This window comes from Podarcis tiliguerta, assembly GCF_965153285.1.
Source record: "Podarcis tiliguerta genome assembly, chromosome: 13".
NCBI classification, from domain to species: Eukaryota; Metazoa; Chordata; class Lepidosauria; order Squamata; family Lacertidae; genus Podarcis; species Podarcis tiliguerta.
The window spans coordinates 14,714,805-14,740,728 of record NC_139546.1 but is presented as its reverse complement, the minus strand read 5'-3'; the positions used below and the strand labels follow the sequence as shown (position 1 = coordinate 14,740,728).

Below are 25,924 nucleotides of genomic sequence, written 5' to 3'. Positions count from 1 at the left end.
TGGGCGCTTTGCAGTTTAGACACAATGCTAAGCCAAACCACGGTTTAGCCCCAGGTAGTCTAGCAACTGTGGCACTGGGAGAGGAGTTACTACAATCTTCTCCTCAGAAAGCTGCACATCTGCTCATTCGTGCTAAACCATGGTTCAACATAGCATACCCTATGAACTGATCTTTTAGTCACCCAATAAAAATTCAGAAATATTACCCAGAACTGAGTTAAGTAAATATGACATCCAAGAGTATGGGAGAATTATACAGAAGAGATAGAGGCCTTGGTCAACAGAGAAGAGATAAAGAAAGCCGCTGAAAGCTGTCTGCATTTACTAGCAAGTAAATGTGCATTGGATTGTGCTGAAATCATGCCAAAATGCAGATATGATTTAGCAAGACAGGAATCATATACAGTGTAACATGGTAGCTAAATAGCTGGGCTGCAAATAACTTGACCTCTGCCATTTGTTTCCCTTAGACAAACTATTCTCATCCTCAGTGCCCACCAGCAATATGGGGGGTAATAAAATAAATTTGCCTTTGCAGGGCTGAACAATCTAAAACGCTATTCAAACAGCTTACTATTCTATCATAATTACCACCCAATTTCCTTATTAAATCAAGGCCTTAAGGTTTGAATGACAATTCATGGAGCAAAGTAGTGGTTGGTAGCATTTTTTCCTTAATGAAGAAGTCTAATGAGAGAAATTTGCATGAAAGCATTTGAGTGCAGAGTTCACTTTCAAGAAAAAAAATGATACCGCTAAAAAGGAACTATGCAAAGATGTCTCTTTGTCCGTTTTATTTTTCTCAGTAGCTTTAGAGTCGCTAACCCTGGCCAAATGACAAAATATTAACATTGAAGAAGGTGCGGCTGAAACAACTGTACAATTCACCTGTATGCTGATCATGTGATTATATCGTCGGGAAATCCAAAACAACAACCACCACCAAACACAAAACTCAAAATTTCCACTACTGCATCTAGTTAGTGAAATCTTTGGTTATAAAATCAGAATTTAAAACAAAAAGGAAAGAGAGAGAAAGAAAAGAAAATGGAAAAGGATAAAAGACTTCCCATTCTCTGTCTGTCAGCTCAATATAGTATTCACTCAATAACATCCAGCTATTTTATTTTCTATAAGCCAATATTTTTCCAGTCTTCAGATCCATATATTACAAGTCCATTTTCTCTTTCCTGCAAAAAGTACATAAGAAGTTTCCAATCCTTAATCAATGCCAACGATTTTCTCTCTCTAATTAAACACGTCAACTTTGCCATCTCAGTCCAATCATTTTATCAACCATCCCTCCATAGCAGGATTGTATCCTTCCATCCTTGCGCATGTAACAATCTTGCCCCTGTAATCATATATATACAGTGGTAACTCAGTTCTCGAACATAATCCGTTCCAGAAGACCGTTCGAAAACCGAGGCACAAAGGGCTGCCTGCAAATTCAATTGAGAAAATTGAAAAACACGCAGCGGAAGGCATTTGACTTCTGAGTCGCATTTGGAAACGGAATCATTTACTTCTGGGTTTTCGGAGTTTGGGTTCCAAAACGTTCGTCAAAGGAGACGTTCAAGAACCAAGGTACCACTGTCCATTCCAGGGTACCATTTGCACTCCGAAAAGTCCGCAACTAGAGCGGCGCTTCTGCACACGCCCGGAGCGCGATACAGCACTTCTGCGCATGTGCGAAGTGCACAGAACGCTTCTGTGCATGCACAGGCAGCGAAATCCAGAAGTACAGTGGTACCTCGGGTTACATACACTTCAGGTTACATATGCTTCAGGTTACAGACTCCGCTAACTCAGAAACAGTACCTCGGGTTAAGAACTTTGCTTCAGGATGAGAACAGAAATTGCGCGGTGGCTGCAGCAGGAGGCCCCATTAGCTAAAGTGGTACCTCAGGTTAAGAACAGTTTCAGGTTAAGAACGGACCTCCGGAACGAATTAAGTACATAACCAGAGGTACCACTGTATACACTTCCAAGTTTGCCGCATTCGCAAGCCGAAAAGAAGCAACATGAACCTAACGCAACACGAGGTATGACTGTATTAGAATAATCTTGCCTGGTCCATGGCCTTAGCCCCAATAGAGCCTAGATGGAAGATGCCCTGTGGGTGCTTCTCTGGACTTGACTGGCATGTTTTTGTTTCGCTTTGGTTTAGACGATCTTGGACCACATGCACCTGAAATGTAAGTGCCACGGGCTGTCGGGCAGCTGCGAGGTCAAAACATGCTGGTGGGCCCAGCCGGATTTCCGCGCCATTGGGGACTACTTGAAGGACAAATATGACAGCGCTTCGGAGATGGTGGTGGAGAAACACCGGGAGTCTCGCGGGTGGGTGGAGACGCTGCGTGCGAAATACGCCCTCTTCAAGCCGCCGACGGAGCGCGACTTGGTCTACTACGAGAACTCGCCCAACTTCTGCGAGCCCAACCCCGAGACCGGCTCCTTTGGCACCCGAGACAGGATGTGCAACGTGACCTCGCACGGGATCGACGGGTGCGACTTGCTCTGCTGTGGCCGCGGCCACAACACCCGGACGGAGAAGAGGAAGGAGAAGTGCCACTGCATCTTCCACTGGTGCTGCTATGTCAGCTGCCAGGAATGCATCCGAGTTTATGATGTCCACACGTGCAAATAAAAAGGTAGGCAGTGGGAGGACGGATGGCGGCTAACAGATCGAGGTTGAATCCTGGCAAGACAGAAGTACTGTTTTGGGGGGACAGGGGGTGGGCGGGTGTGGAGGATTCCCTGGTCCTGAATGGGGTAACTGTGCCCCTGAAGGACCAGGTGTGCAGCCTGGGGGTCATTTTGGACTCACAGCTGTCCATGGAGGCGCAGGTCAATTCTGTGTCCAGGGCAGCTGTTTATCAGCTCCATCTGGTACGCATCTGGTACCTGCCCGCAGACTGTCTCGCCAGAGTGGTGCATGCTCTGGTTATCTCCAGCTTGGACTACTGCCATACGCTCTGCATGGGGCTACCTTTGACCCGGAAACTACAATTAATCCAGAATGTGGCAGCTAGATTGGTGACTGGGAATAGCTGCCCAGGCCATATAACACCACTCCTGAAAGATCTACATTGGCTCCCAGTACGTTTCTGAGCACAATTCAAAGTGTGGGTGCTGACCTTTAAAGCCCTAAACGGCCTCGGCCCAGTATACCTGAAAGAGCGTCTCCACCCCCATTGTTCAGTGTGGACACTGAGGTCCGGCTCCAAGGGCCTTCTGGCGGTTCCCTCACTGCGAGGAGTGAGGTTACAGGGAACCAGGCAGAGGGCCTTCTTGGTGGTGGTGCCTGCCCTGTGGGAACGCCCTCCCATCAGATGTCAAGGAAATAAGCAACTACCTGACTTTTAGAAGACATCTGAAGGCAGCCCTGTCTATGGAAGTTTTTAATGTGTGATGTTTTACTGTGTTTTTAATATTCTGTTGGAAGCCACTCAGTGTATTATTATTATTATTATTATTAGTAGTAGTAGTAGTAGTAGTATGGGTTGTGTTGAATGCATGCTGACTGCAGCATCTGGGATTGATAATATTTGCACCCCATCCATCTTACTAGGTTGCCTTAGCCACTCCAGGTGGCTTCCAACATAGATAAAAGCACCATAAAAACATTACACGTTAAAAAAAAAGCTTCCCTACACAGGGCTGCCTTCAGATGTCTTCTAAAGGTTGTATCGTTACTCATCTCCTTGACATCTGATGGAAGGGCGTTCCACAGGACAGGTGTCATCACTGAGAAGGCCCTGTGCCTGGTTCCCTGTAGCTTCATGTCTTGCAGCAAGGTAACCGCCAGAAGGCCCTCAGTGCTGGATCTCAGTGTCCAGGCTGAACGAAAAGGCTCCTTCAGATACACAAGGCCCCTACCTGTCCCAAGCCTTCTCCAGCTGAGGAATCACACATCCCCTCCCAGAGCTAGTGAGCCCCACCTGGCCAGCTAGGGAGCTGGGCTGTGGACCCTTGCTTGCCTCGGCCTCCTAAAGCACCCTGCCCGCTGCCCCCTACACTTCAGAGCCCGCCATGTTGGTGGAGACAGGGGCCCCTCTGGCTCTTGAGATGGGTCCTGCTGCTCTGGTTCCTTTGCACTGACCCCCACCCCCTCACCATCCTCTGTCACCCTGTGAGTACTTCCTCCACCAACCTCTCCTTCCCCATCCCCAGTGGTGTATCCCAGTTCCAGAGATACGTCTCCAGGATCTTCTCTTCCTTCTCCCCATTGTCCTGCCAGTTCACATAATAATAATAATAATAATAATAATAATAATAATAATAATAATAATAATAATTTATTTATACCCCACCCATCTGGCTGGGTTTCCCCAGCCACTCTGGGCGGGTTCCAACCGAATATTAAAAACAATACAGCGTCAGACATTAAAAACTTCCCTAAACAGGGCCGCCTTCAGTTGTCTTTTAAAAGTAAAATAGTTGTTTACAGCCTTGACATCTGGTGGGAGGGCGTTCCACGGGGCAGGCGCCACTACCGAGAAGGCCCTCTGCCTGGTTCCCTGTAACCTCACTTCTTGCAGCAAGGGAACTACCAGAAGGCCCTCGGAGCTGGACCTCAGTGTCCGGGCTGGATGATGGGGGTGGAGACGCTCCTTCAGGTATACAGGACCGAGGCTATTTAGGGATAGGGATGTTAAGTACTGTTTAGGTCTTGGGTTACCCCGATTTGAGAGTAAAATAGCTTAGGAGATCTCAACACCAATATGAACACCTTTCACGATGAGAGTAAAGATTACGTACAAGATGCGGAGCAGGTGATAAGGATGCAGGCTGCTCCATATTATGGCACAGATAGCAGAACAATATCCCTCTTGCTTAGTCTGCCTCCTGCCTCCTTTAAGGAGATTCTAGGACATGGTTTGTGAACCTGTGGCTTTGCAGAGGTTGCTGAACGCTGACTTCTATCTTCCCTGAGTGTTGGCCAAGGTGCTGGGAGTCCAACATCATGTTCCCTGTAGAACATGGCACACCTGGCGATAATTCTGCGGGAAACAGTGTGAAACCTCCCCTGTTCAGACACTCCGTCACTAGCAGTCAGGGGTCTCACAATGAATCCTAGGAACTGCAGGTTTTTTGGTTTTCTTTTTAAAGATGTGGACCTCACAGAACTAAAGTTCCCAGCACCCTAAACAACTGCAGTCCCCAGGATTCTCTATGACTGTTAAACACTGTTATGCTTTTAAATGTATGGCATAGATGTGACCAAGACAGTATGGAAGTCCTGATGGCTTCCCTTGTATTTTTAAAAACAATTAAAAGCAAGCACGAGGGTGACTTGGGACGGGCCGTTCCCCGACTGAAACCTTTCCCTGAGGTTGTTTGCTCCCATGGAGCACAGACGCCTTTTGGAAGCCATTTTGATCACGGAAGCAGTGACGCTCTTCCCAAGCTGCACAATGTTCCCAATTTGACTCCCTTCCCCACCCGATGGCAGATTTTCATTTAAAAATAAAAATCAAGGCAGGAGAGCCAGCGATGGACAAGGTGACTGCTGTTAAGACAGGGGAAAGAAACCCTAATAATAATAATAATATAGTGGTGCCTCGCAAGACGAAAAGAATCCGTTCCGCGAGTCTCTTCGTCTTGCGGTTTTTTTCGTCTTGCGAAGCAAGCCCATTAGCGGATTAGCGCTATTAGCGGCTATTAGCGGCTATTAAAGGCTTAAGGGATCAGCGGATTAGCTGCTAAAAGGCTATTAGCGGCTATTAAAGGCTTAAGGGATCAGCGGATTAGCTGCTAAAAGGCTATTAGCGGCTTAGATCAGCTGATAAGAAGCTTAGATCAGCTGTTAAGCTGTTTAGCGAACAGCTGTTAAGCGGCTTAGGGGCTTGGGAAAAAGGCTGGGAGGGGGGGAAAAAACCAAGGAATCGCAAGACATTTTTGTCTTGCGAAGCAAGCCCATAGCAAATTCGTTTTGCGAAGCACCTCCAAAACGGAAAACCCTTTCGTCTAGCGGGTTTTCCGTCTTGCGAGGCATTCGTCTTGCGGGGCACCACTGTAATAATAATAATAATAATAATAATAATAATAATAATAATAACATTGGCAGTGATCGTGCTGTTGTTTTTTCTTGCTTTGTCTTCCTGGAAAGAGGCCCTTGATAGAGCGGAATGATAAATGTGAAGAGACTGCCAGGAAACACCAGCGTTGCAGCCCCTGACGCCTGAACACGGAGAAGAAAAAACAGGAGCCTTTCTCTCCCTCCTTCCTAGCCAAGGCAGGCAATGGCGGAAGAACCACCCTGTTGGAAATCAACATAACAAGACTTCCTTGGACCTTCGGCCAATCCTGCCAGCATCTCCCTTCTTTCTTGTTAAAACAGGTTCCTGATTTCAAGCCGAAACAGTTTTGGGTTACGGGAGGGGTCTGGTTTTTGTTGTTGTTGCACATATCAGAATATAATATATTTTTGAAAACCCTAAGGACTGAGCAAGGCTGTAGCGACACTGACGAGAGGGGCATGGTTACAGCTGCTCACTGCGGAAACCTAGGTGCAGAAAAAGCATGTCGGTGCTCAAGAAAACAAAAGGCAACCCTGTGATGGCCTCGGAGTCATCAAGCGACGACTGCAGTTGTTTTGTGAATCGCTTCATGCGTTCAAACCGTGAGCTTCCCTCCTCACTCACACACCTGTATGCCCGGCCTGAGTTTTGAGTCATCCACTGTGGAAGCAGCAATGATTTTGGTGTTGAAGGGGGCGGGTGGGGGGTGGGGGAGAGAGAGTAAAGAGCGTCTCATCGTTCTCCTTTCAACGGGGTTTCCCCAAACCCCCCTATTTAATGTGTATATACAGTTGTGTTGCTATAACCCAGGCACATTCCAAAAGAACTGGCATGGTGGCGGGGGGGGGGGGGCCTTGGAAGTAGCTGCAGCACCAGCCCCTCCTTCAAAATGTAAACCTTTGTTAAAACCTTAACAGCATTTCCCAGCAGGTTGAGTTAACAGGAGGGCAACCGATGGGATCTGCAACAACAAAACATTGAGATGGATCCTTGTTTCCAAACTGATAAAAGCACTTGGCTGTTTGAATCTGCTATTAGAGGAAACAAGTGGAACTTGCAACAAAACATTACATTTCTCCGCCCATTAAGAGAGGTGCTTCTTCCTCTTCATCGCTCCAGACAATGGAATGGGAGCCTTGTAGTGCTGTGAAGGCTCAGGGTTGGTGGGTAGAGTTTCAGGAGCAAGGAAGCAATAAAAACACACACCCCTGCTTACCTTTACAGCATGCTAAAAGGCTGTCATCCTCAAACCTGGGTATTTTATAAGGTCCACAGTTCTGGAGTTGGGAGAGGTAGCCCCCAACTCTTATCCTTCCCTTCCCATTTTAGGATACTTATAAAAGCTGTCAGCGGTTTGAGCAAGTCACTTCTTCCTTCTCATCCCATAATACTTTTTGCTTTTGATGGGGAAAGGGGCTTGGTCAACTGTCCTTCCATGTCTCAAAATACAGACATGATTGGAATACTCCCATTGCCTCCCAGTCTTCCAGTTTCTTTAGACCGTTTTTTCCTCTGCAGGCTCAGCTGCCATCAAGATGCTCAAAAGGTTCCCGTCAGGCAGGTTTTAGATTGTTAAGAAACACCATTATCTTTTAATGTGCAAATGCACATATTTCTGCAGGTCGGGAGAGACCGCCATCTTATTTTGGGGCGGCTCCATTTTGAAAGGGACTCAAGCACTGGAGTTTGCTGTTAGAGCAAGTGAGGTCTGCAGCAGCGCATCACAATGTGTCCTCTCTCCCAAAAGGAGTTCAGAGTTTCAAGCAAGGCATTCTAACTCTCTGCAACATTCATGGTCACTGAGGTTGTGGGGGTTTTTTGTGGATAGGTTGGGTTTTTTGTGGATGGGACGTGGGTGGCGCTGTGCTCTAAACCACTGAGCCTCTTGGGCTTGCCTATCAGAAGGTCAGTGGTTTGAATCCCCACGATGGGGTGAGCTCCCGTTGCTCGGTCCCTGCTCCTGCCAACATAGCAGTTCGAAAGCATGCCTGTGCAAGTAGATAAATAGGTACCGCTACGGCGGGAAGGTAAACGGCGTTTCTGTGCACTGCTCTGGCTTCAGTGTTCCATTGCACCAGAAGTGGCTTAGACATGCTGGCCACGTAACCCGGAAAAACTTTCTGCAGACAACCGCCAGCTCCCTTGGCCTATAGAGCGAGATGAGCGCCACAACCCCAGAGTCGTTTTTGACTGGACTTAACTGTCAGGGGTCCTTTACCTTTAGGGTTGTTGCCACACACACACACTTCCACAACTTGGGGTCCCCCAAGCATGCTAATACTTTCCTCTTGTTTCTCTTAAAATCTTGTCAATCAGGATCACTTTTATTATGTCTTTTTGTCCTAGATATGTCTCTGTTTTTTCTTGCTCCAGCAGTCTCTCCGATTTCCAAAAGACTGCAACAGCACCACCAGATCAAACTGCCTTCGGGGCAGGGAAACCATGGCTCTGCAGATGAGGACTCTCAACTGCCGTCAACTTTGACCACTAGCCATGCTGGCTGGGGCCAAAGGGAGTTGGCAGTCCAACAAGATCTGGAGTGCCACAGGTTTCTGCTCCCTGCCTTAGACTTACTGGATAGTTCCAAGCAGAAGGAGATGGAAAAGAATTACCGTATTTTTTGCTCTATAAGATTCACTTTTTCCCTCCTAAAAAGTAAGGGGAAATGTGTGTGCGTCTTATGGAGCGAATGCAGGCTGCGCAGCTATCCCAGAAGCCAAAACAGCAAGAGGGGTTGCTGCTTTCACTGCACAGCGATCCCTCTTGCTGCTCTGGTTCTGAGATTCAGAATATTTTTTTCTTGTTTTCCTCCTCCAAAAACTAGGTGCGTCTTGTGGTCTAGTGCGTCTTATAGAGCAAAAAATACGGTATTCATCCTCCAAGATTTTTGATTTTTTTAAAAACCACTGGAAAGATGCAAGAGAGGTTTGTCCCACATTAATATTTTGTTTCCCCTGGTCTGAACTAACACGATTTCTTTCCTCACGGGGATTTTACCTTCTTGATCATTTCCACAGCTCTCCTTTTCATCCTTCCCAGCTTGTCAATGGCCACTTTTGAAGCCTGGGACAGGCTGATACTAGAACTTCCAGTTCTTGGAAGCAAGGGTCTTTGTTGGCAACATAAAAGACTTGCATTATCACTGGTACCTTGGTTCTCAAACGGCTTAGTTATCAAACAAATCAGCTCCCGAATGCCACAAACCCAGAAGTAGGTGTTCGGGTTTGCGTACATTTTCTGGAAACCGAACGTCTGACACAGCTTCTGCAACTTCCGATTGGCTGCAGGGCGCTCCTGCAGCCAATCGGAAGCCGCACCTTGGTTTTCGAACGGTTTCGGGAGTCGAATGGACTCCCGGAACGGATTAAGTTCGAGAGCCAAGGTACCACTTTACTGACCTTTTGTGAGATGAGACACACTCAGTTTCTCATCTGCTATACCTCCTAAAGCCATCTCCACAACGCTGGTTGAGTAGACCTTTACCCACAGCCAAAGTGTCTGGGCGTTTATAGCATTAGCCAGAAGCCAGCCAGTTATTTAAGCCCAATGTCTACTCAGTAGCAAAAATTTCCACACTAAACAGACCCCTGTGCTGCCATAGACCTAACCTGGGAGTTGGCTCACTGAAGTTGAGAGCAGGCGATGGCCTTGCAAACTGCGATCTGCAACTGAGTAAGCTTCAGATTCTGGATTCCTGGCTAGCAATAACTGCGCTTAACTTCACAGCTGATTTTTGTGATTAAAAAAGGGAATCTGTTCCAGAGAGGCAGTGCGGTAGCTACAGGGGGGCTAGCCAGGTTTTTCTGCCCTGGATATAGCCTCCAGAGGGGCAACATTGAGACTGTGTGTGTACCAAACTGGGTGAAAGAAATCCTAGTTTCATTCCTGCAATCACTCAGCCTGCCCCCGATCTCTTATCCATTATGCTTGACTAGAAAGGGACTGGTACAGGCATATGCATACTAATAAACTATATGTTCCAGTCATATTTTGGGAGACATTAAGTCCCGCCCACCTCCCCCAGCCTCCCCTCAACCTGCTGTATCCAAAGTTCTTTACAAAGCCGTAGAGGGTTTCCAGCCTTTTTTGAAAGTTATATTCAGAAAATGCTCTTTTTATAATTATTTATTATACAATGTATATATACCTTTGAGTTAACTAAGATTATATATTATATAAATATATATATATTATATATATTTGAAGAAGAAGAAATATATTTCACCTCTCTTTGGTCCTCTTTAAGTCAATAAAGTTAAAGGCACTTAAAAGCAACCTTAGAATTGTTGGGATGTTTTTTGTAGTGTTAGTGTGCAAGGCAGGGTGTGTGTGTGTGTGTGCTGTGCAAAGGAGGAGTTGGCTGCCTAGGGTGAATCGAAATTTTTAAAAATGTCATTACTCGTTCCATGAGGGAAAAGAGACACGAGAAAGCTACTGTCAGAACCCACGAGGCACAACGGAGGAGGCAATTTGCACTCAAGGACTTTTACAATTTGGGAGTTATTAGCTCCCCGTTCTTTTTATCTCGACTTCTAAAGGCATAGAGCACTGATTCTGAAATATTTAAAAGAGAGAATTATTAATGGGAATGAGAGCAGAAGAGTGGAGGCAGTGGATTTGATTTTTCATTAAGGCGAGGGGGAGGGGAAAGGAACGGCTAAGGGAGCTGGGCATGTTTAGCCTGGAGAAGAGGAGGTTAAGGGGTGATATGATAGCCATGTTCAAATATATAAAAGGATGTCACATAGAGGAGGGAGAAAGGTTGTTTTCTGCTGCTCCAGAGAAGCGGACACGGAGCAATGGATCCAAACTACAAGAAAGAAGATTCCACCTAAACATTAGGAAGAACTTCCTGACAGTAAGAGCTGTTCGACAGTGGAATTTGCTGCCAAGGAGTGTGGTGGAGTCTCCTTCTTTGGAGGTCTTTAAGCAGAGGCTTGACAACCATATGTCAGGAGTGCTCTGATGGTGTTTCCTGCTTGGCAGGGGGTTGGACTCGATGGCCCTTGTGGCCTCTTCCAACTCTATGATTCTATGATTCTATGAATCCGGGACTTGTGGGTTTGAAATGGGAATCTTGGAGTCCTAACCTAAAATTTCCTGGCACTGGGTATGCTGAGGTGGCAGAACCCTCTTCAGCTATGAAAGGGAACTGGAGCAAGCAACACTTGCAAATGGCAAGTGTAAGGCCTGTGTATAAGGTCAGGCCTGGTAAAAATCCTGGAATCCTGGCCTTCTGCTCCTCATCTAGTTGACTAAGCAGGACCCTCTGCATCTCTGGCATCAGTGGTACCCAACCTTGAGAATGTACCCTCCAGGTACTGCTTCCATACAGAGTCGTACCTTGGATCTCGAACGCCTTGGTTCCCAAACAAATCGGCTCCCTTTCAGAACCCGGAAGTGTGTGTTCCGGTTCTCGAACAATTTTTGGAAGCCGAACGCCCGTCGTGGCTTCCGATTGGCTGCAGGAGCTTCCTGCAGCCAATCGGAAGCCGCGTTTTGGTTTTGGAAGTTGAATGGACTTCCGGAACAGATTCCGTTCAACTTCCGAGGTATGACTGTACACGCACGCTTCTCATACCCTCCAACTTTTCTCCAGTGAAAATAGGGACACTCTCAAGCCACATATCTGCTGAACGAAGCTCTGGCCTTTAAAGCTTTACATTGCAACAAGCTAGTTAAAACATTTCTGCAGCACTGCTGCGTCTCTGGATTGTGCAGACATTCCAAGGAGAACCGAACGACTCGCTCAACTCCTGCGCCGTTCACAAACCACCCGAACACCTGAATATCTGTGCCTTTTTATTGCATCAGTTCACCTGCGTTTTAAACATACAATCAATCGATATATACATATATATTTGTATTTTTCTCTCTCTGTGTGAATATAGCTTTGGACAAAAAAGAAGAAAAAAAACCACAATAAAAATGTTTTACATCATTTGGTTCCAAGACATTACGTTAAATACAACATGTGTGTTTCCCTTTCACTGGAAGATGAAAGAAGTTGGAGAAAGGAGAAGGTTCTTGAGATTTGGGCCGGGTGGGGAGGGGGGTGGAGGCAAAGGTGCAGCTGGAAACAGAGCAATCGCACAACTGAAGAGGGGATTTTACAGCTCCACTGGGGATTCACATAATCCTCAACGCTAATAACAGGGGGGGGGGTGGAACTAAAAAAAGAGGATAAAGCTGCTAACCCACGTTATAATAAATGCATCCATTGTGATTCAAGTACATTGCAGCAACTTCTAACACAACTGTTTTCCTTTTGCTGCACAGGGCGGAAAGGAGTCAAGTGTAGTTTTCAGCTGCCTGATTGTAGCAACTTGGGAGAGGTGGGGAATGAGGACCCCGTCAGTGATATAGAGGGGGGGTTCAGCAAGACGGAAGATCGGTCCAGCCACTCACTTGTGTTGTGGATGAGGTGGAGGAAGATTATTCAGGGCCATTAAACCACCTGTATTTCTACAGAGCAGTGTTAAGAGCCGATTCAGAGGAAGCAGAAACTCCGTAATTAGTTTTTTACCCTCCTGTCCCTATGGGCTTAGCAGAACTCGATACTACGTGCACCCCTCTCACTCCGAAACCGGCTGGGCAATTGTTGCCGATACGGCGGGGAAACTTCTCGATGGGACGGGCAGGATCCAGCTCTGCAATAAAATGCAGCCGGACGATAGGTGGAACAACTCATCCGGCTCTAACGTAAACAAGTGCGACGTTGCTTGGTGGTTTCCCAAGAGCAAATGGGACCATTGGTTCACTATTGCAGTGCACAGCAAAGGAAGCCTCTCTGGAAGAAGCGTAACAGCTTTCCGCTTTTGTGATGCCGCTACGCTGAAAAGCAAGAAGCCGGCGGCGACAGAGGCCAAGGTCTCCGATAGCCACTTAGGAAGATCGCTATGCGCTCATGCCTATGGCAACCGCATACGGAAGAAACTGCACACCAGGCCTCTTGCGACAGATCTGCGGGACATCACAAGGGACTCCAGCGAGGAAGGGCGCTGCAACAGAAAGTTGCAGGCCGTTTTCAAAGTTTTGCAGGAATACTAAGCTGTCTGCATCTACGGGTGGGACCACGCTGCCTGTTTTAAAGGAAACCATTAGTGAAGGGATAGCCCATGCCGGGGGGGGGGGGGGCTACAAATCCCATCAGCCCCAGCCGGCATGGTCAATCGTCAGGGATGATGGGAGCTGAAGTCCAACAGCATTGGGGTAGCCCTGCGCTGTCTACCCCTGCCTTACTGTACCAGAGTCCGGGCTGGGTTCTTCCACGCCCAGTGGCCGCTGGGAATTAACTAGCCGCCGCCACTGCAAATGTTGTCGAGCCTCTGAAGAGTGCAGCCACCATTGCCCCTCTTTCCTAAAAACTCTCTCTGGTCTTGTGATGAATACTTCATTCACCGTTTTCCCCTGGGACGAGTCTGAAGCTCCACAGCGCGGTATTGGCCCACGAGGACCAAACCACTTGTGTGAATGTGTGGGAGGAAAGGGGGAACTTGGGGTACCAGCAGCTTTAAGAAGGACCACACACAGGTCTGGAATGAGGAGGGCTTCCCTGTGTTTGGGGCCTGGGGGCTATCACCAGCTTGCGCATTAACACGGACAGGTCTGCATGGGGCACGTTCCTTTTCCTCCCCCCTGTGCGCCAAAACCAAGTGAGCAGGTGCGGCAGGCAGCATAATACGAAAGCAGTTACTCTAGATAGAGAGTTTTGATTTGCCACGAGACACCAGGATATCGAGGACGATAGATAACAAAGGGCGGAGTGTTCGGCTGCGTCCGACATGCAAAGAGGAGGGATGAGGGGAGTCTCTGAAGGAGGCCGAACGTTAGGCTCTTGTCCAGACACACCACACGGAAGAGGAGGAGGAGGAGAAGGAGGTCCTGGAGGAGGTGGGCTCTCGCTTGGCTTCTTCCCCAGCCATGGCTTCTGCCCAAGGCTTCCCTCTTAGTCCAGCGGGCTGCTGCAAAGAAAAAGAGGGCAACCGGTTCCACAAAGGGCGGGCATATCTTGGGGGAGGGGTGATGAGTGGCACACACAGCTGGACATCCAGAGATGGGAAGCGCATGCGGAGTCACAAAGATGGCCGTGCATCAGGCATTAATCCTCCAAGCTGTAAAAAGAAAGAGGTTCAGCGGGCTATGGCTCTGCACTGGAGCAGGCTATGGGGAAACAGCACAGCCCCAAAGCAGGCGACCCATTATCTTTAGCAGAATCTCTCTCGTGTTATCTCACCCCGGAGAGGTACAGAATCGGGTCCGAATCTAAACCAGAGGTCTGTGGAAACTCCTCCCTTGAACCCACGAAGCCGCATGTGAACGCATTTGCCTATACAGTGGTGCCCCGCAAGACGAATGCCTCGCAAGACGGAAAAACCCGCTAGACGAAAGGGTTTTCCGTTTTGGAGGTGCTTCGCAAAACGAATTTGCTATGGGCTTGCTTCGCAAGACGAAAATGTCTTGCGATTCCTGGGCGTTTTTTTTCGCTCCCCACCCCCTTTTTCTCAGGCACTAAGCTGCTAATAGCCTTTTAGCAGCTAATCTGCTAATCCCTTAAGCCGCTAATAGCCGCTAAACCGCTAATAGCGCTAAACCGCTAATGGGCTTGCTTCGCAAGACGAAAAAACCGCTAGACGAAGAGACTCACGGAACGGATTCTTTTCGTCTTGCGAGGCACCACTGTACCTCTCTTCTAGCCCCTTATGGGAGCTCTTCCAGGAATCACCGCTTCCGCTGTGAAAGAGCTAAGTCTACAGACTCGCCGGCCCAGAGGCGGACCATGCCCTGTGACTAGATGTACGTGGGGAAAACTGGGAGAGAAATGGCTCCAGAGCCCAACACATTCAAAAATATCCACGTGGTACAGCCATTTGGGTGTGCACATCTTCATAGGGAGGGAACAGGCATGATTGTAAATTCCCCTCCATCAGAACATCCCTCCATGTGACGGAGAAAAGGGTCTAGTTTCGCTTCCTCCTTGGTGTGCTGCTTTTCTACATGCAGGGGGTCTGAACAAAACCCTCCTCCCCACAACTGCAATCTGAAACAGAGCAGAGCAGGAGGGACGGTGCTGGGGTTTTTTGCAACACGTTGCTCAGCTCGCAGCATTTAATCTTGAGTTTCAGTCTGCCGGTGACCCAGATTAGTGGCCAGGGGTTCGGTTATAAGGCAGTGCATCAGCTGCTCTTAGCTGCTCATGCTCAGAGCGCTTTCCCTCACAATGATGTCAAAGCCAAGCCAAAAGACATATGAAAACAAGGGGCTTTGTGGGGGTCAAAAAGTATGGCTATACAGAAAGGATAAATGACACGCCTATCAGCTTCCGGGCCCAATTCAAAGTGCTGGTTTTGACCTACAAAGCCTTAAGCGGCTCAGGACCGCAATACCTCAAGGACAGCCTCTCTCCATATGAACCTACCCGGACCCTGAGATCATCTTCTGAGGCCCTCCTTCGTGTGCCTCCTCCTCGAGAGGTCTGGAGGGTGGCAACATAAGAACGGGGCCTTCTATGCAGTGGCTCCCCATTTGTGGAATGCTCTCCCCAGGGAGGTTTGCCGGGCGCTTTCAATATACACCTTCAGGTGCCAGGCGAAATGGTTCCTCTTCAACTGGGCCTTGGGCTGACTGACATCCAATGCCCTTTTAAAATGTGTTGGAGAGGAGGGAATTATTGGGTTATTCTTGTTTTTGTTTTTATTATGTATTGTTTGTTTTTATACTGTGATTTTATGCTGTGACCACCCTGAGGCCTGCAGGTATAGGGTGATATACACATAATAATAATAATAATAATAATAATAATAATAATAATAATAATAATAATAATAATAATAATATGGTTCCTATGCAAGCTTGAGCCACAAAACTCCCTCCCTTTTTACACACACACACACACGAATGGATGCGACAGATTTTCGCACACACTCATGTCACTGGTGAATAAGCAAAATGTTGAAATAAGAAGAAAAACCCCAAACCTCGAAAGTAGGATGAAGCAGGGATGGAGTAATTTAAACAGCCACCAAGGACGAAGATGAACCTTTTTTCTTTTTGTAAAACCAAGGTTTACAAAAAGGACTCTTGCTAAAATTCTGGCCTGGGCCAATGGCACATGGCGGGTTATTAAGCATGCACGCAGATTAGGCAAGAATAAGCGGACACACCCCTGTCAGATGCTCTTACTGTCACTTACGCTCCTTCTTCTCTTAGAAGTGCCAGGAATTTTCGCACGCGGTACTCGGGATCCATCTTCGCAAGTTCAAAGGGAAGACACAAAGAGAGAGACAAAATCAACCAGTGAACCACAGCGAGCTCACCTTGCTGAAGGGACAAGGAGCAGGTGAGGGCAGTTGCGGCTAAACCAACTCAAAACTGTCTTATTATTTATTCTTCCTTCTTCCATGAGCTCAAGACTGTGGTCGCACACACATACACACACACTTATTTCATCCTCACAACAGCCCTGTGAGGTAGGTAAGATTGGGAGGCAATGATTCGACCCAAAGACACTCAAAGCTGAGTGGGACTTTGAACTTGGGACTCCCTGGTTCTTGGTTTTTAAAAAAAGGTAAAGGACCCCTGGATGGTTAAGTCCAGTCAAAGGTGACTATGGAGTTACAGCGCTCATCTCGCTTTCATGCCAAGGGAGCTGCGTTTGTCCACAGACAGCTTTCCGGGTCATGTGGCCAGCAGGACTAAACCGCTTCTGGCGCAACGGGACATCGTGATGGAAGCCAGAGCGCACGAAAACGCCATTTACCTTCCCGCCGAAGTGGTACCTATTTATCTACTTGCACTGGTGTGCTTTCGAACTGCTAGGTTGGCAGGAGCTGGGACAGAGCAACAGGAGCTCACCCCGTCGCGGGGATCCTTTACCTTTTACCTTACCCTGGTTCTAGCTGAACACTATAACCGTTACACTGTGCTGCCTCTCTTGAAACTCAAGTTTGTATTCTGCGGTTCTTTGCACAAGCCTGGAAATTTGCACAGGGCACAATTTAGCAGACCGAGATGCTGAAAGGTCTGAGCAGTGTGGATGCAACACATGGCAACACCTTGGAAGACAGAGGAAGGGAAGGCGTGAGGTGAGATTTTTCAAATTCCCCTCAAATATGGAGTCTGCAGGGAATCCCTACTAAACCTGGGTTTTGTCAGTGGAAAGCAAGCAGCCCTTACAAATAATGCTTCACGCTTCTGAATGAGCCTTTAACACGTCAAAATTTCAAAGGGCTGCAGCCTACTTCAGAAACCCAGTAGATCAGACCAATTTTTTTTAGGTGCCAGTAAGTGACTTAATTTTTGCACCCCAGTGAGATGGGGGGAAACTTAGCATGAGGGGTCCCCCCCCCATTAATACCCTCAAACTAATCCAAGGGGTACTTGCAACAGCCTATTTAAAAAGTTTTGTAATTTTTCACTTTGGAAAAATGTACGGAATCTAACATCTGTAGGTGATCTTAAAAAAAAAAGTGTTCACATTAAATTCCAATACTTATAGTGCTATAAATTGGGGGTCTAAAATTCTGACCCAGATATGAAATTCAAGATTGGTTGTGTGATTATTTAGAAGCCACATTTTAATGCAAGCAAGCAACTTATGGGTGGTGATGAGCAGTCAGGATAATCGTCAGTGGCTTTTTTCTGATAAACCGATTTGTAGAAGGTGTTATGGCCAGCATGCAAAGAGCCACAAAACCAGTTCCACTTGCCAGAGAGGACTTGGAGCCCCCATTTTTTAAAACTGCAGTGCTCACTCCCATTACCACCAGCCCTTTAAGGCAACATGGTTTTGAAGCTGGGGGAGCTTTCAAAAACAGACTGTTCCAGTCCTTGGGAGCCCTTCGGATCCTGCGATTCGAGTTAAAGCATTTTGCTACTCTCGTTTCTCAGAATACCAACCCAAAGTCTGTGGCGAAGGAGGATGAGGTGGGAGAGAAGCTGCTGAACACCCCATAGTATAGTCACTCTTTTTTGGACATGCACTCAACTCTTCACTTTGTGGGGAATACCCCAAAATAGGACAATGTTGCCGTCAGGCTCAGTTTATGAAGTTTCCTGGGTCATCTGGCTGGGCAGGGGCAGAAGAAGCAATGGCAAACTGGATGGACCATTGATATGTGAGTTGTGTGGGTTATTTTGGCTGCTGTGCCACCAGCTGTGGCTCCAAATATAATAAATCCACTTTCCTCCTTTTTGTCAGTGCAGAAAGAAAGCATGCTTCTTTCCCTGTCCCCTAAAGCCCCTCAAAAATATCCCAACCACAGGGTGCAAACTTACCATATTTTTTGCTCTATAAGACTCACTTTTTCCCTCCTAAAAAGTAAGGGGAAATGTGTGTGCGTCTTATGGAGCGAATGCAGGCTGCGCAGCTATCCCGGAAGCCAGAATAACAAGAGGGATTGCTGCTTTCGCTGCGCAGCGATCCCTCTTGCTGTTCTGGCTTCTGAGATTCAGAATTTTTTTCCTCCTTGTTTTCCTCCTCCAAAAACTAGGTACATCTTGTGGTCTGGTGCGTCTTATAGAGTGAAAAATACGGTAATTTGGTCTTGTTTCAAGTCCAGTTTTGGACTACAGGATGCTACCTCATTGAAAGCAGCACACTCAGGTTTCTGAACATATTCTAGGAGTAGCAGGGAAAGTCAAAGGCCACTTGCCTTCCAGGAATAAACACCTCCACCACTAGGAAATCGCAGTCGCAAGGAACGTGCGATACAATTTGACTCCGGCTCCTGCCTTCATTCAGACCCCTTCTTCTCTCACAATACCACTGTCCCACCTCTGAAACATTGCATCTTAGAAACGAAAGGCCCTAAACTTCAAATCCTGCCGCCCGCCACCCCGCTGCCAAAAGATAAATATTTTTTTGGATGCACGTCCACAATTCTAATCCAACTTTAAAAAGCGCCCCGAAAAGGGTGAAATTGGCCGTAACCTTGCAGATCTCTGCCCATTATATACACTTTAATAGGTGTGAGCAATAACTTACTGACTTTTGCCTGCGGGTATGGAATTAAAGAGTCAAGGGGAAAAGAGAGGGGGGAAAGTAATCTAGATAAATGACTCTGTACCCTCGGGTGACATCCAGTCAGAGCAGATCCCCAGCCCTCTGCAAGTTTCAACAGAATCACAGAGAACGAGCCACAGGGAAGGGGCGGGGGACGGGCTTAACACATTGCCGAACTGCTTGCCTCTTGGCTTGCGCCTGGAAGCCTGTCCCAGGAAGGTGCGAGGAATCTCTTCATTTAGTAGCACCTGAAGACAGGGCCCGGTCCCAGAAGGGTGCAGAGGCATTGCCCGCGGATGACAGAGGGCACCATACAGTGGGATAGCCTCCCTTTGAGCTCCCATCAAAGTTGGAGCAGAAGGGGGGAAAGCACAACTCCCGGGAGTCCGCAAAAGACTCAGACCGGGATGGTGCTGTACACGGCGAGAATATAAACATACGAAGCTACTGGTCCATCACGGCCAGGTTTGTTGGCTCCGGCGAGCTGCAGATCTGCAAGCAGAGATCTTTCCCTGCTGCCGGAGATCCCTTAGCCGGAGAAGCCAAGGTGTTAAACTGAAATTATGACTTTTCCGTATTGGATCAGATTGTCATTAGGTGTGTGATCTTTGCTGTCTATTTAAGCTCTTTCTTCAGCTTGCAAAGCACCTTGTAATATCGAAAGGCGGCATACAGATTAAAAGTGAAATGAAATTGAACGTGTGCAAAAGGGCAAGCTTCATCACTGAACCCCAAGTAAGAACTGCTTGCTGGGCCAGGCCAAAGTTCAATATTCTGAACTCCAACAGGGGCTAAATTTGGCGATGATGGATAGCCTTTCCCTGTTTGCCTGCAACATCCAGAAGCATAAAAGGGACCCCTGACCATTAGGTCCAGTCGTGACTGACTCTGGGGTTGCGGCGCTCATCTCGCTTTATTGGCCGAGGGAGCCGGCATACAGCTTCCGGGTCATGTGGCCAGCATGACTAAGCCGCTTCTGACAAACCAGAGCAGAGCACGGAAAAGCCATTTACCTTCCCGCCGGAGCGGTACCTATTTATCTACTTGTACTTGACGTGCTTTCAAACTGCTAGGTTGGCAGGAGCAGGGACTGAGCAACGGGAGCTCGCCCCGTCGCGGGGATTCAAACCACCGACCTTCTGATCAGCAAGTCCTAGGCTCTGTGGTTTAACCCACAGCGCCACCCGCGTCCCATATCCAGAAGCATACTGCTTCTATATATGAACAATTCCATCCAGCTGTTGTTCAAGCAGCCATCAGTATACCTATCTTCTGCTGTTATTTATCAGAGATGGGGAACCTGCGGCCCTACAGATGTTGCTGGGATGCAAGTCCCATCAACAGAACATTGGTTACGTCAGCTGGGGCTGATAGGAGCTGAAATCCAGCAACGTTGGCAGAGTCGCAGGTTCCCCATCTTACATATAGTGGTACCTCTAGTTACAAACTTAATTCGTTCCAGAGGTCCATTCTTAACCTGAAACTGTTCTTAACTAGAGGCTTGCTTTCGCTAACGGGGCCTCTTGCTGCCGCTGCACTGCCGGCACACAATTTCCGTTCTCATCCTGGGGCAAAGTTCTCAACTTGAGGTAACTCTTCCAGGTTAGCGGAGTTTGTAACCTGAAGCGTTTGTAACCTGAGATGTTTGTAACTCGAGGTACAGTGGTACCTCGCAAGACGAATGCCTTGCAAGACGAAAAACTTGCAAGACAAAAGAGTTTTTCGTTTTCTGAGTTGCTTCGCAAGACGAATTTCCCTATGGGCTTGCTTCGCAAGACGAAAACGTCTTGCGCCTTTTTTTAAAAACCGTCAATGCATTCCTATGGTAAAGCGTCAATACACAGTGGTGCTTCGCAAGACAAAAAAATTCACAAGACGAAAAAACTCGCAGAACAAATTAATTTCGTCTTGCGAGGCACCACTGTACCACTGTATATATCTAGTGACGGGGAGGAAAAACAATTTGTGTTTTATCCAAAGTACTGCTAAGTAACTTGGTCCATCAATGCAAGGAGTTTTGCTTGGGCAACAGAACTCCCCCCTGTAAATGTTCTCTAGGGGTTTCCCCCACCCTCCAGAGCAGATCTGAAATGGGGGGGGGGGGGCAGGAGAGAGTCCCACTGTGCAAGCAGCAATCCTTGAACCGACAGAATGCATTAATTTGGATACCGGCCTTTTCACTCAAGTTATTATTTTGCAAAGCAGTTATCTAGCTGCAGCTCCTGCTGCTTTCGAAATGCTACAACAAGAGAGCTAAAAACCCGCTGAGGAAAAAATGTATTATAAGAAAGGTAAAGAAATTGGAATACAACTGTAATATTGTTTTATGAAATAATGATATTGGAAACTGCTGCATTCAAATCAAGAGGAAATTCAGATGGAGGAGATTAGAGGAAGTCAGCCAAAATGTTTATGAAAATGCATTTTAATGAATTAATTGAGGTTCTTTTTTTCTGTTTAGGTATCTTAAGTTTGTTACTTCCCCCCCCCTTCTTTTTCACTTTTTCTATTGTGCTGTTGTATATTTTCTTTTTTGTTATGTCTACTGATGAAATTTAATAAATATTATTGTAAAAAAAAAACCACAAAAGCCGCTAAGGAAATCTTCCTTTTCCGACGCTACAGAAAAACACCAGGGAGGGGCAAATCCGGCCTGTCCTCCGTGGTCAATTTGCCCATCTAATTTGAAGAGAAGAAAAAGATGCACAGACTAGATGGCAAGTTCTTGGATAGGGTCTGTAGTTTTTGAACTGCTAAATCGCAGCTAGGAAGCAAACCCTGCAGTACATGCTGCTATTTATTTATTTTTAGCTTAATCATTACTGACATTTTAATGTGTGGGTTGCCAAGAGCTTTGAGCCCCTGGGAGCTGAGAGAGGCAAAACCAAGTGGGTGTCTTATTACCCCGCAGCTAATCCAGTTCCAGACTCTGGCTTGAGCAGAGGGCAAGGCACCTTACCTGCATTGACATCTCAATCAACATCAGAAGCTTCTTGATGCCAATCCAGACCTTCCTCCCTTTGACGTTCTGGGCAATGGTGGAACGCTCCTTGTCTTTAAAGCTGCCCAGGAGCTGCGAGGGGACAGAAGAGAGAAGCCGGTTGCGTTAAGAAAAGCCCAGCACTCAATGGAAGACCTTGTCTAACAAGCAAGTGAGACAGGTAACATTGGCAAGATGCTACGCACTGCTACAGAACTTGAAACTGATCCTCCATGCCACTCTCCATCGCAGAGCCACTGAATGGCAATGTCGCAAAGGATCTGTCTACTGATCAAGCGCACAGGTATCGGATCACACAAGCCATAGGTAAAGGTAAAGGGACCCCTGACCATTAGGTCCAGTCGTGGCCGACTCTGGGGTTGCGACGCTCATCTCGCTTTATTGGCCGAGGGAGCCGGCGTACAGCTTCCAGGTCATGTGGCCAGCAGGACTAAGCCGCTTCTGGTGAACCAGAGCAGCGCATGGAAACACCGTTTACCTTCCCACCGGAGTGGTACCTATTTATCTATTTGCACTTTGACATGCTTTCAAACTGCTAGGTTGGCAAGAGCAGGGACTGAGCAACAGGAGCGCACCCCGTCGCAGGGAATCGAACCGCCACCCTTCTGATCGGCAAGTCCTAGGCTCTGTGGTTTAACCCATCAGGTGGGAACAGAAGAGGACCTGGGCCACAAGGAAGCTCCTCTACAGCACCTCAAGCAGGAGCTTCTTCTGTGCAATCCGTATGCCGAAGGTTAACGAACTTGCCTCTTAATATTTACAACTTCCTCACAGACCAAAGCAGCTCCCAGGAGCAGAGCAGAGCAAAAAAATTTGGGGGGAACGGGACTATGTGTTGCAGAAGAATCAGGGCCACTAGCCACTCCCACAGCTACGAGTACAGGAGCTGTGCCTCTGCTCCCCACAATTTTTCTCTCCGCAGATTCAGTGGGTGACCTTTGGGGGGGGGAGTTTCTGTACTCCCTCTTAGGTGCTCCCATTAAATCGAACAGATTTATTACTGCAGAATGCCCATTGTGGTATGCAGTCCTTAGAAGACTATCTGGAGAGGCTACGCATAACCCTGCAAATGAACAGGGGTGGGTTTTTGAGGGGGAGGGTTGCTTTTTTCTAAAACCGAAACGAAACAGCAAATGATTCCAGATTCCACAGCTAGGATCCAGACCTTGGAAGTAAACTGTAAAGGACAAGGGCTCTGGTTGCTATATAAGAGACATGCTTCTTATAAGTTTGAGTGCGTCACCCACAGTTTTTGTAAGTACTTGTATTTAAAGATCATGTACACCTGAATGCTAATTTACTAATTAAGGGCACTTTTTATTCTGCCATCAATTAATTGATTAAAAGTCAGAGTCCTAGGACTCACTGTTCCGTTCTTGACAGTTTCATTTCAGGTTATATAAACCCGGTGCCTAAGCTTGTCTTTCGCGTCTCCTTATATTCATATAGCACAGTTCTCCAATGTTTTGCAAAACCAGGCTGGACCTTTGGGGTGGGGGCCTGGAGACTCAGGCACAATGCCAGATCACGAAGGTAAAACAGGAGTGAAAGTCCCGGGGCTGGAAGATTGGGCATTAACAAATCTGACCAAGTAAATGCCCTGAAAACATCTGGTAATGGTTCAGGAGATGGTTTACCCAACCAGACCATGATGGGAGATTAATGTATTGCCAATTGCCCCCTCTTCCCTTCTCAGTTCCAGGATGAATGCTGAAATATTCATGCCACAACTCCACAATAGGTTTTTGGGTCTACTGCAGGCAGTAGCCAGGGACTCAACTACTCAGTTTGCTTAGGCTTTCGGGTCTACTGCAGGCAGTAGCCAGGGACTCAACTACTCAGCTTGCCCAGATCTTCCCATTCCTACAGCCCCAAAGAAATTGAACTCCTCTCTCAGCTCCCTTCCCCAGCCACTCCCAAGTGCATCCTGACCTCGAGGGCTTCCATGAGATGGTCTCCTGTAGCAATATTGGGAACATGGATAGTTGTGCTGAAAGCATCCAGCATCTCCATCTCCTGCAGGACATCCTTGCGACTGGTGGTCCCAATGATCAAGAGCTTACGACCCTGCGCATTTAAAAAGAGCACAAGGAGAGAGAAGGGGGAAAAAGCATAAGAGGAAGTCATTGTTATTGTATTACCAGATAGGCGTTTTAGACATTTAGCATTATACATAGTTTTAAATTTTCCTGCTTTTAACTTTCCAACTGTTGCATTTTATCTTGCTAAGTAGCTTTGAGACCTTTTGGTAAACCCCAAGTAACAAATGCAATTATTCATTATTATTATTATTATTGCTGTTGTTGTTGTTGTTGTTGTTGTTAAATTTTGTTTTTGTTATTAGTAATAAATGACCTAGACTTCCATTTCTAATAGAAGCCCACCAGAGACCTATGAAAACATTGAAGGAGGATGGATATGAAGGCAACAACCACCCAGCCATAGTTTGTGTTTATTTACATTTATTTCCCAGTATTTTGAAACTGCTCTTCACTGAACATTTCCATACAGCCTATGTATGCTTGTAGCGCAGCTTGTATTAACCTTTAATAGTGAGAAAAGTGGCTGCACTCTGTTGCCTATAAGCTTCCCCAGCAGCCACAGAAAGACAAAATAATGGTTGTTCTTGCGCGGAAAAACCAGAGACTGGGACCCAGCACACACAAAGGGCTAAAAATGCTGAAGCTTTGCTCTAAACTCTATCAGTTCCTGATTCTGAAACACATCTACTTTCCCCCCCGGTGAGACATTTAGAGGGCTAAGTTGGAGATCATAGGCCATAACCCAAGAGAAGTCCGTGCCTCTGCTTGAAAGATCTCGAAGGGAACCCAGCAAGTAATGAAGGAAGTGCCACCTTCTCGGTTTAAAATTTACTGCATGCAATGCCCTAAAATAAAATGTGATGGAAATGATGTATAGATGGTATATTACACCTGTTAAGTTAGCGAAAATGTAAAGAAAAAGAAGGTGGGAATGTAAAAAGGTGAAATGCTTCTGGGAGATGATATATAACGAGTTGAAAAAAATGTTGAAATATACATTTATAAAAAAACCAGAAGCATTTTTATTGGGCATTGTGGGGAGTGACATAAATAGAAAGGAATGTAAGCTCTTTTTATATGCAGTAACAGCAGCAAGAATATTATTGGCCCAAAAATGGAAGCAAGAAGAGTTACCGACGATTGAAGACTGGAGGATGAAGTTAATGGACTATGCAGAATTAGATAAACTAACAGGAAGGATTCAAAACCGGCGAGACCAGAAATTCATGGAAGACTGGAGTAAATTTACGGACTATTTGAAAAGTAATTGTGAAGAACAGATGTTTGTAGGGTTGCAAGAAGTTTTGTAAGGAGTATTATTAGAAGTATTGTAAAAATGAACAAGGGGGAGGATGATTTGTTAAGAGATGTAAAGGCAATATAAAGTTAAGAAATGCATAAGAAGTGGTTAAAACGGTGGATCATCAGAGGTGCTGATGGAAGTCTAAAAAGATTGTATAAGTGATACGTTTTGTGGTACATTTTATAATTTATATGTTAAAATTAATAAAAAATATTATAAAAAAGAAAGAAGTGCCACCTTCTCACAAATCAATTTCCTTCCTGTTTCTCAAGAGGAGCCCAGCACCTGAGCTACTGCTTTGGCAAGTTCTCCTCCCCATTATAAACCCAGAATAATGGGGAAACATCCGAACGAGAAACAGCCTTGCTGAAAAGCAGAAAGCCATAAAAAGAGATCACTGCGACGAAAGATGGAGCCCACCCGTAAAACAATACAGTGGTGCCAGCGGGAAGGAAGGTCGCAGAGTTTAAACGTGCCCGCTGGTGAGCTGGATTATCAAACGCTTGCTGAAAAATGTCGAGAGTAGGTTGTCAGGCGCGCCCTTCATCC

The 25,924-nt window shown here is 46.8% G+C and overlaps 2 protein-coding genes across 7 annotated transcripts in view; one reads left to right on the top strand and one right to left on the bottom strand.

The window, feature by feature from the left end:
- Nucleotides 1-7,012, top strand: part of WNT3 (Wnt family member 3) — a 43,526-nt gene extending 36,514 nt beyond the window's left edge. The window contains exons 4-5 of the mRNA XM_083407928.1: nt 2,171-2,654; nt 6,116-7,012. Coding sequence (XP_083264054.1) covers nt 2,171-2,650 — 480 coding nt within the window. The 3' untranslated portion in view covers nt 2,651-2,654; nt 6,116-7,012. The remainder of the gene's footprint in view (nt 1-2,170; nt 2,655-6,115) is intronic.
- Nucleotides 7,013-11,815: 4,803 nt separating this feature from the next.
- The window catches only part of NSF (N-ethylmaleimide sensitive factor, vesicle fusing ATPase), a 104,122-nt gene continuing 90,013 nt past the window's right edge, over nt 11,816-25,924 (bottom strand). Inside the window, exons 18-21 of one of the 6 annotated variants that reach the window (XM_083407696.1) lie at nt 23,963-24,097; nt 21,989-22,102; nt 16,190-16,274; nt 11,816-14,140 (exon numbers count right to left, since the gene is read on the bottom strand). In XM_083407696.1, the coding sequence (XP_083263822.1) occupies nt 16,215-16,274; nt 21,989-22,102; nt 23,963-24,097 (309 nt within the window). In that variant the 3' untranslated portion in view covers nt 11,816-14,140; nt 16,190-16,214. The remainder of the gene's footprint in view (nt 14,141-16,189; nt 16,275-21,988; nt 22,103-23,962; nt 24,098-25,924) is intronic. The other 5 variants (XM_083407699.1, XM_083407697.1, XM_083407698.1 and 2 more) reach the window with 5 other exon arrangements.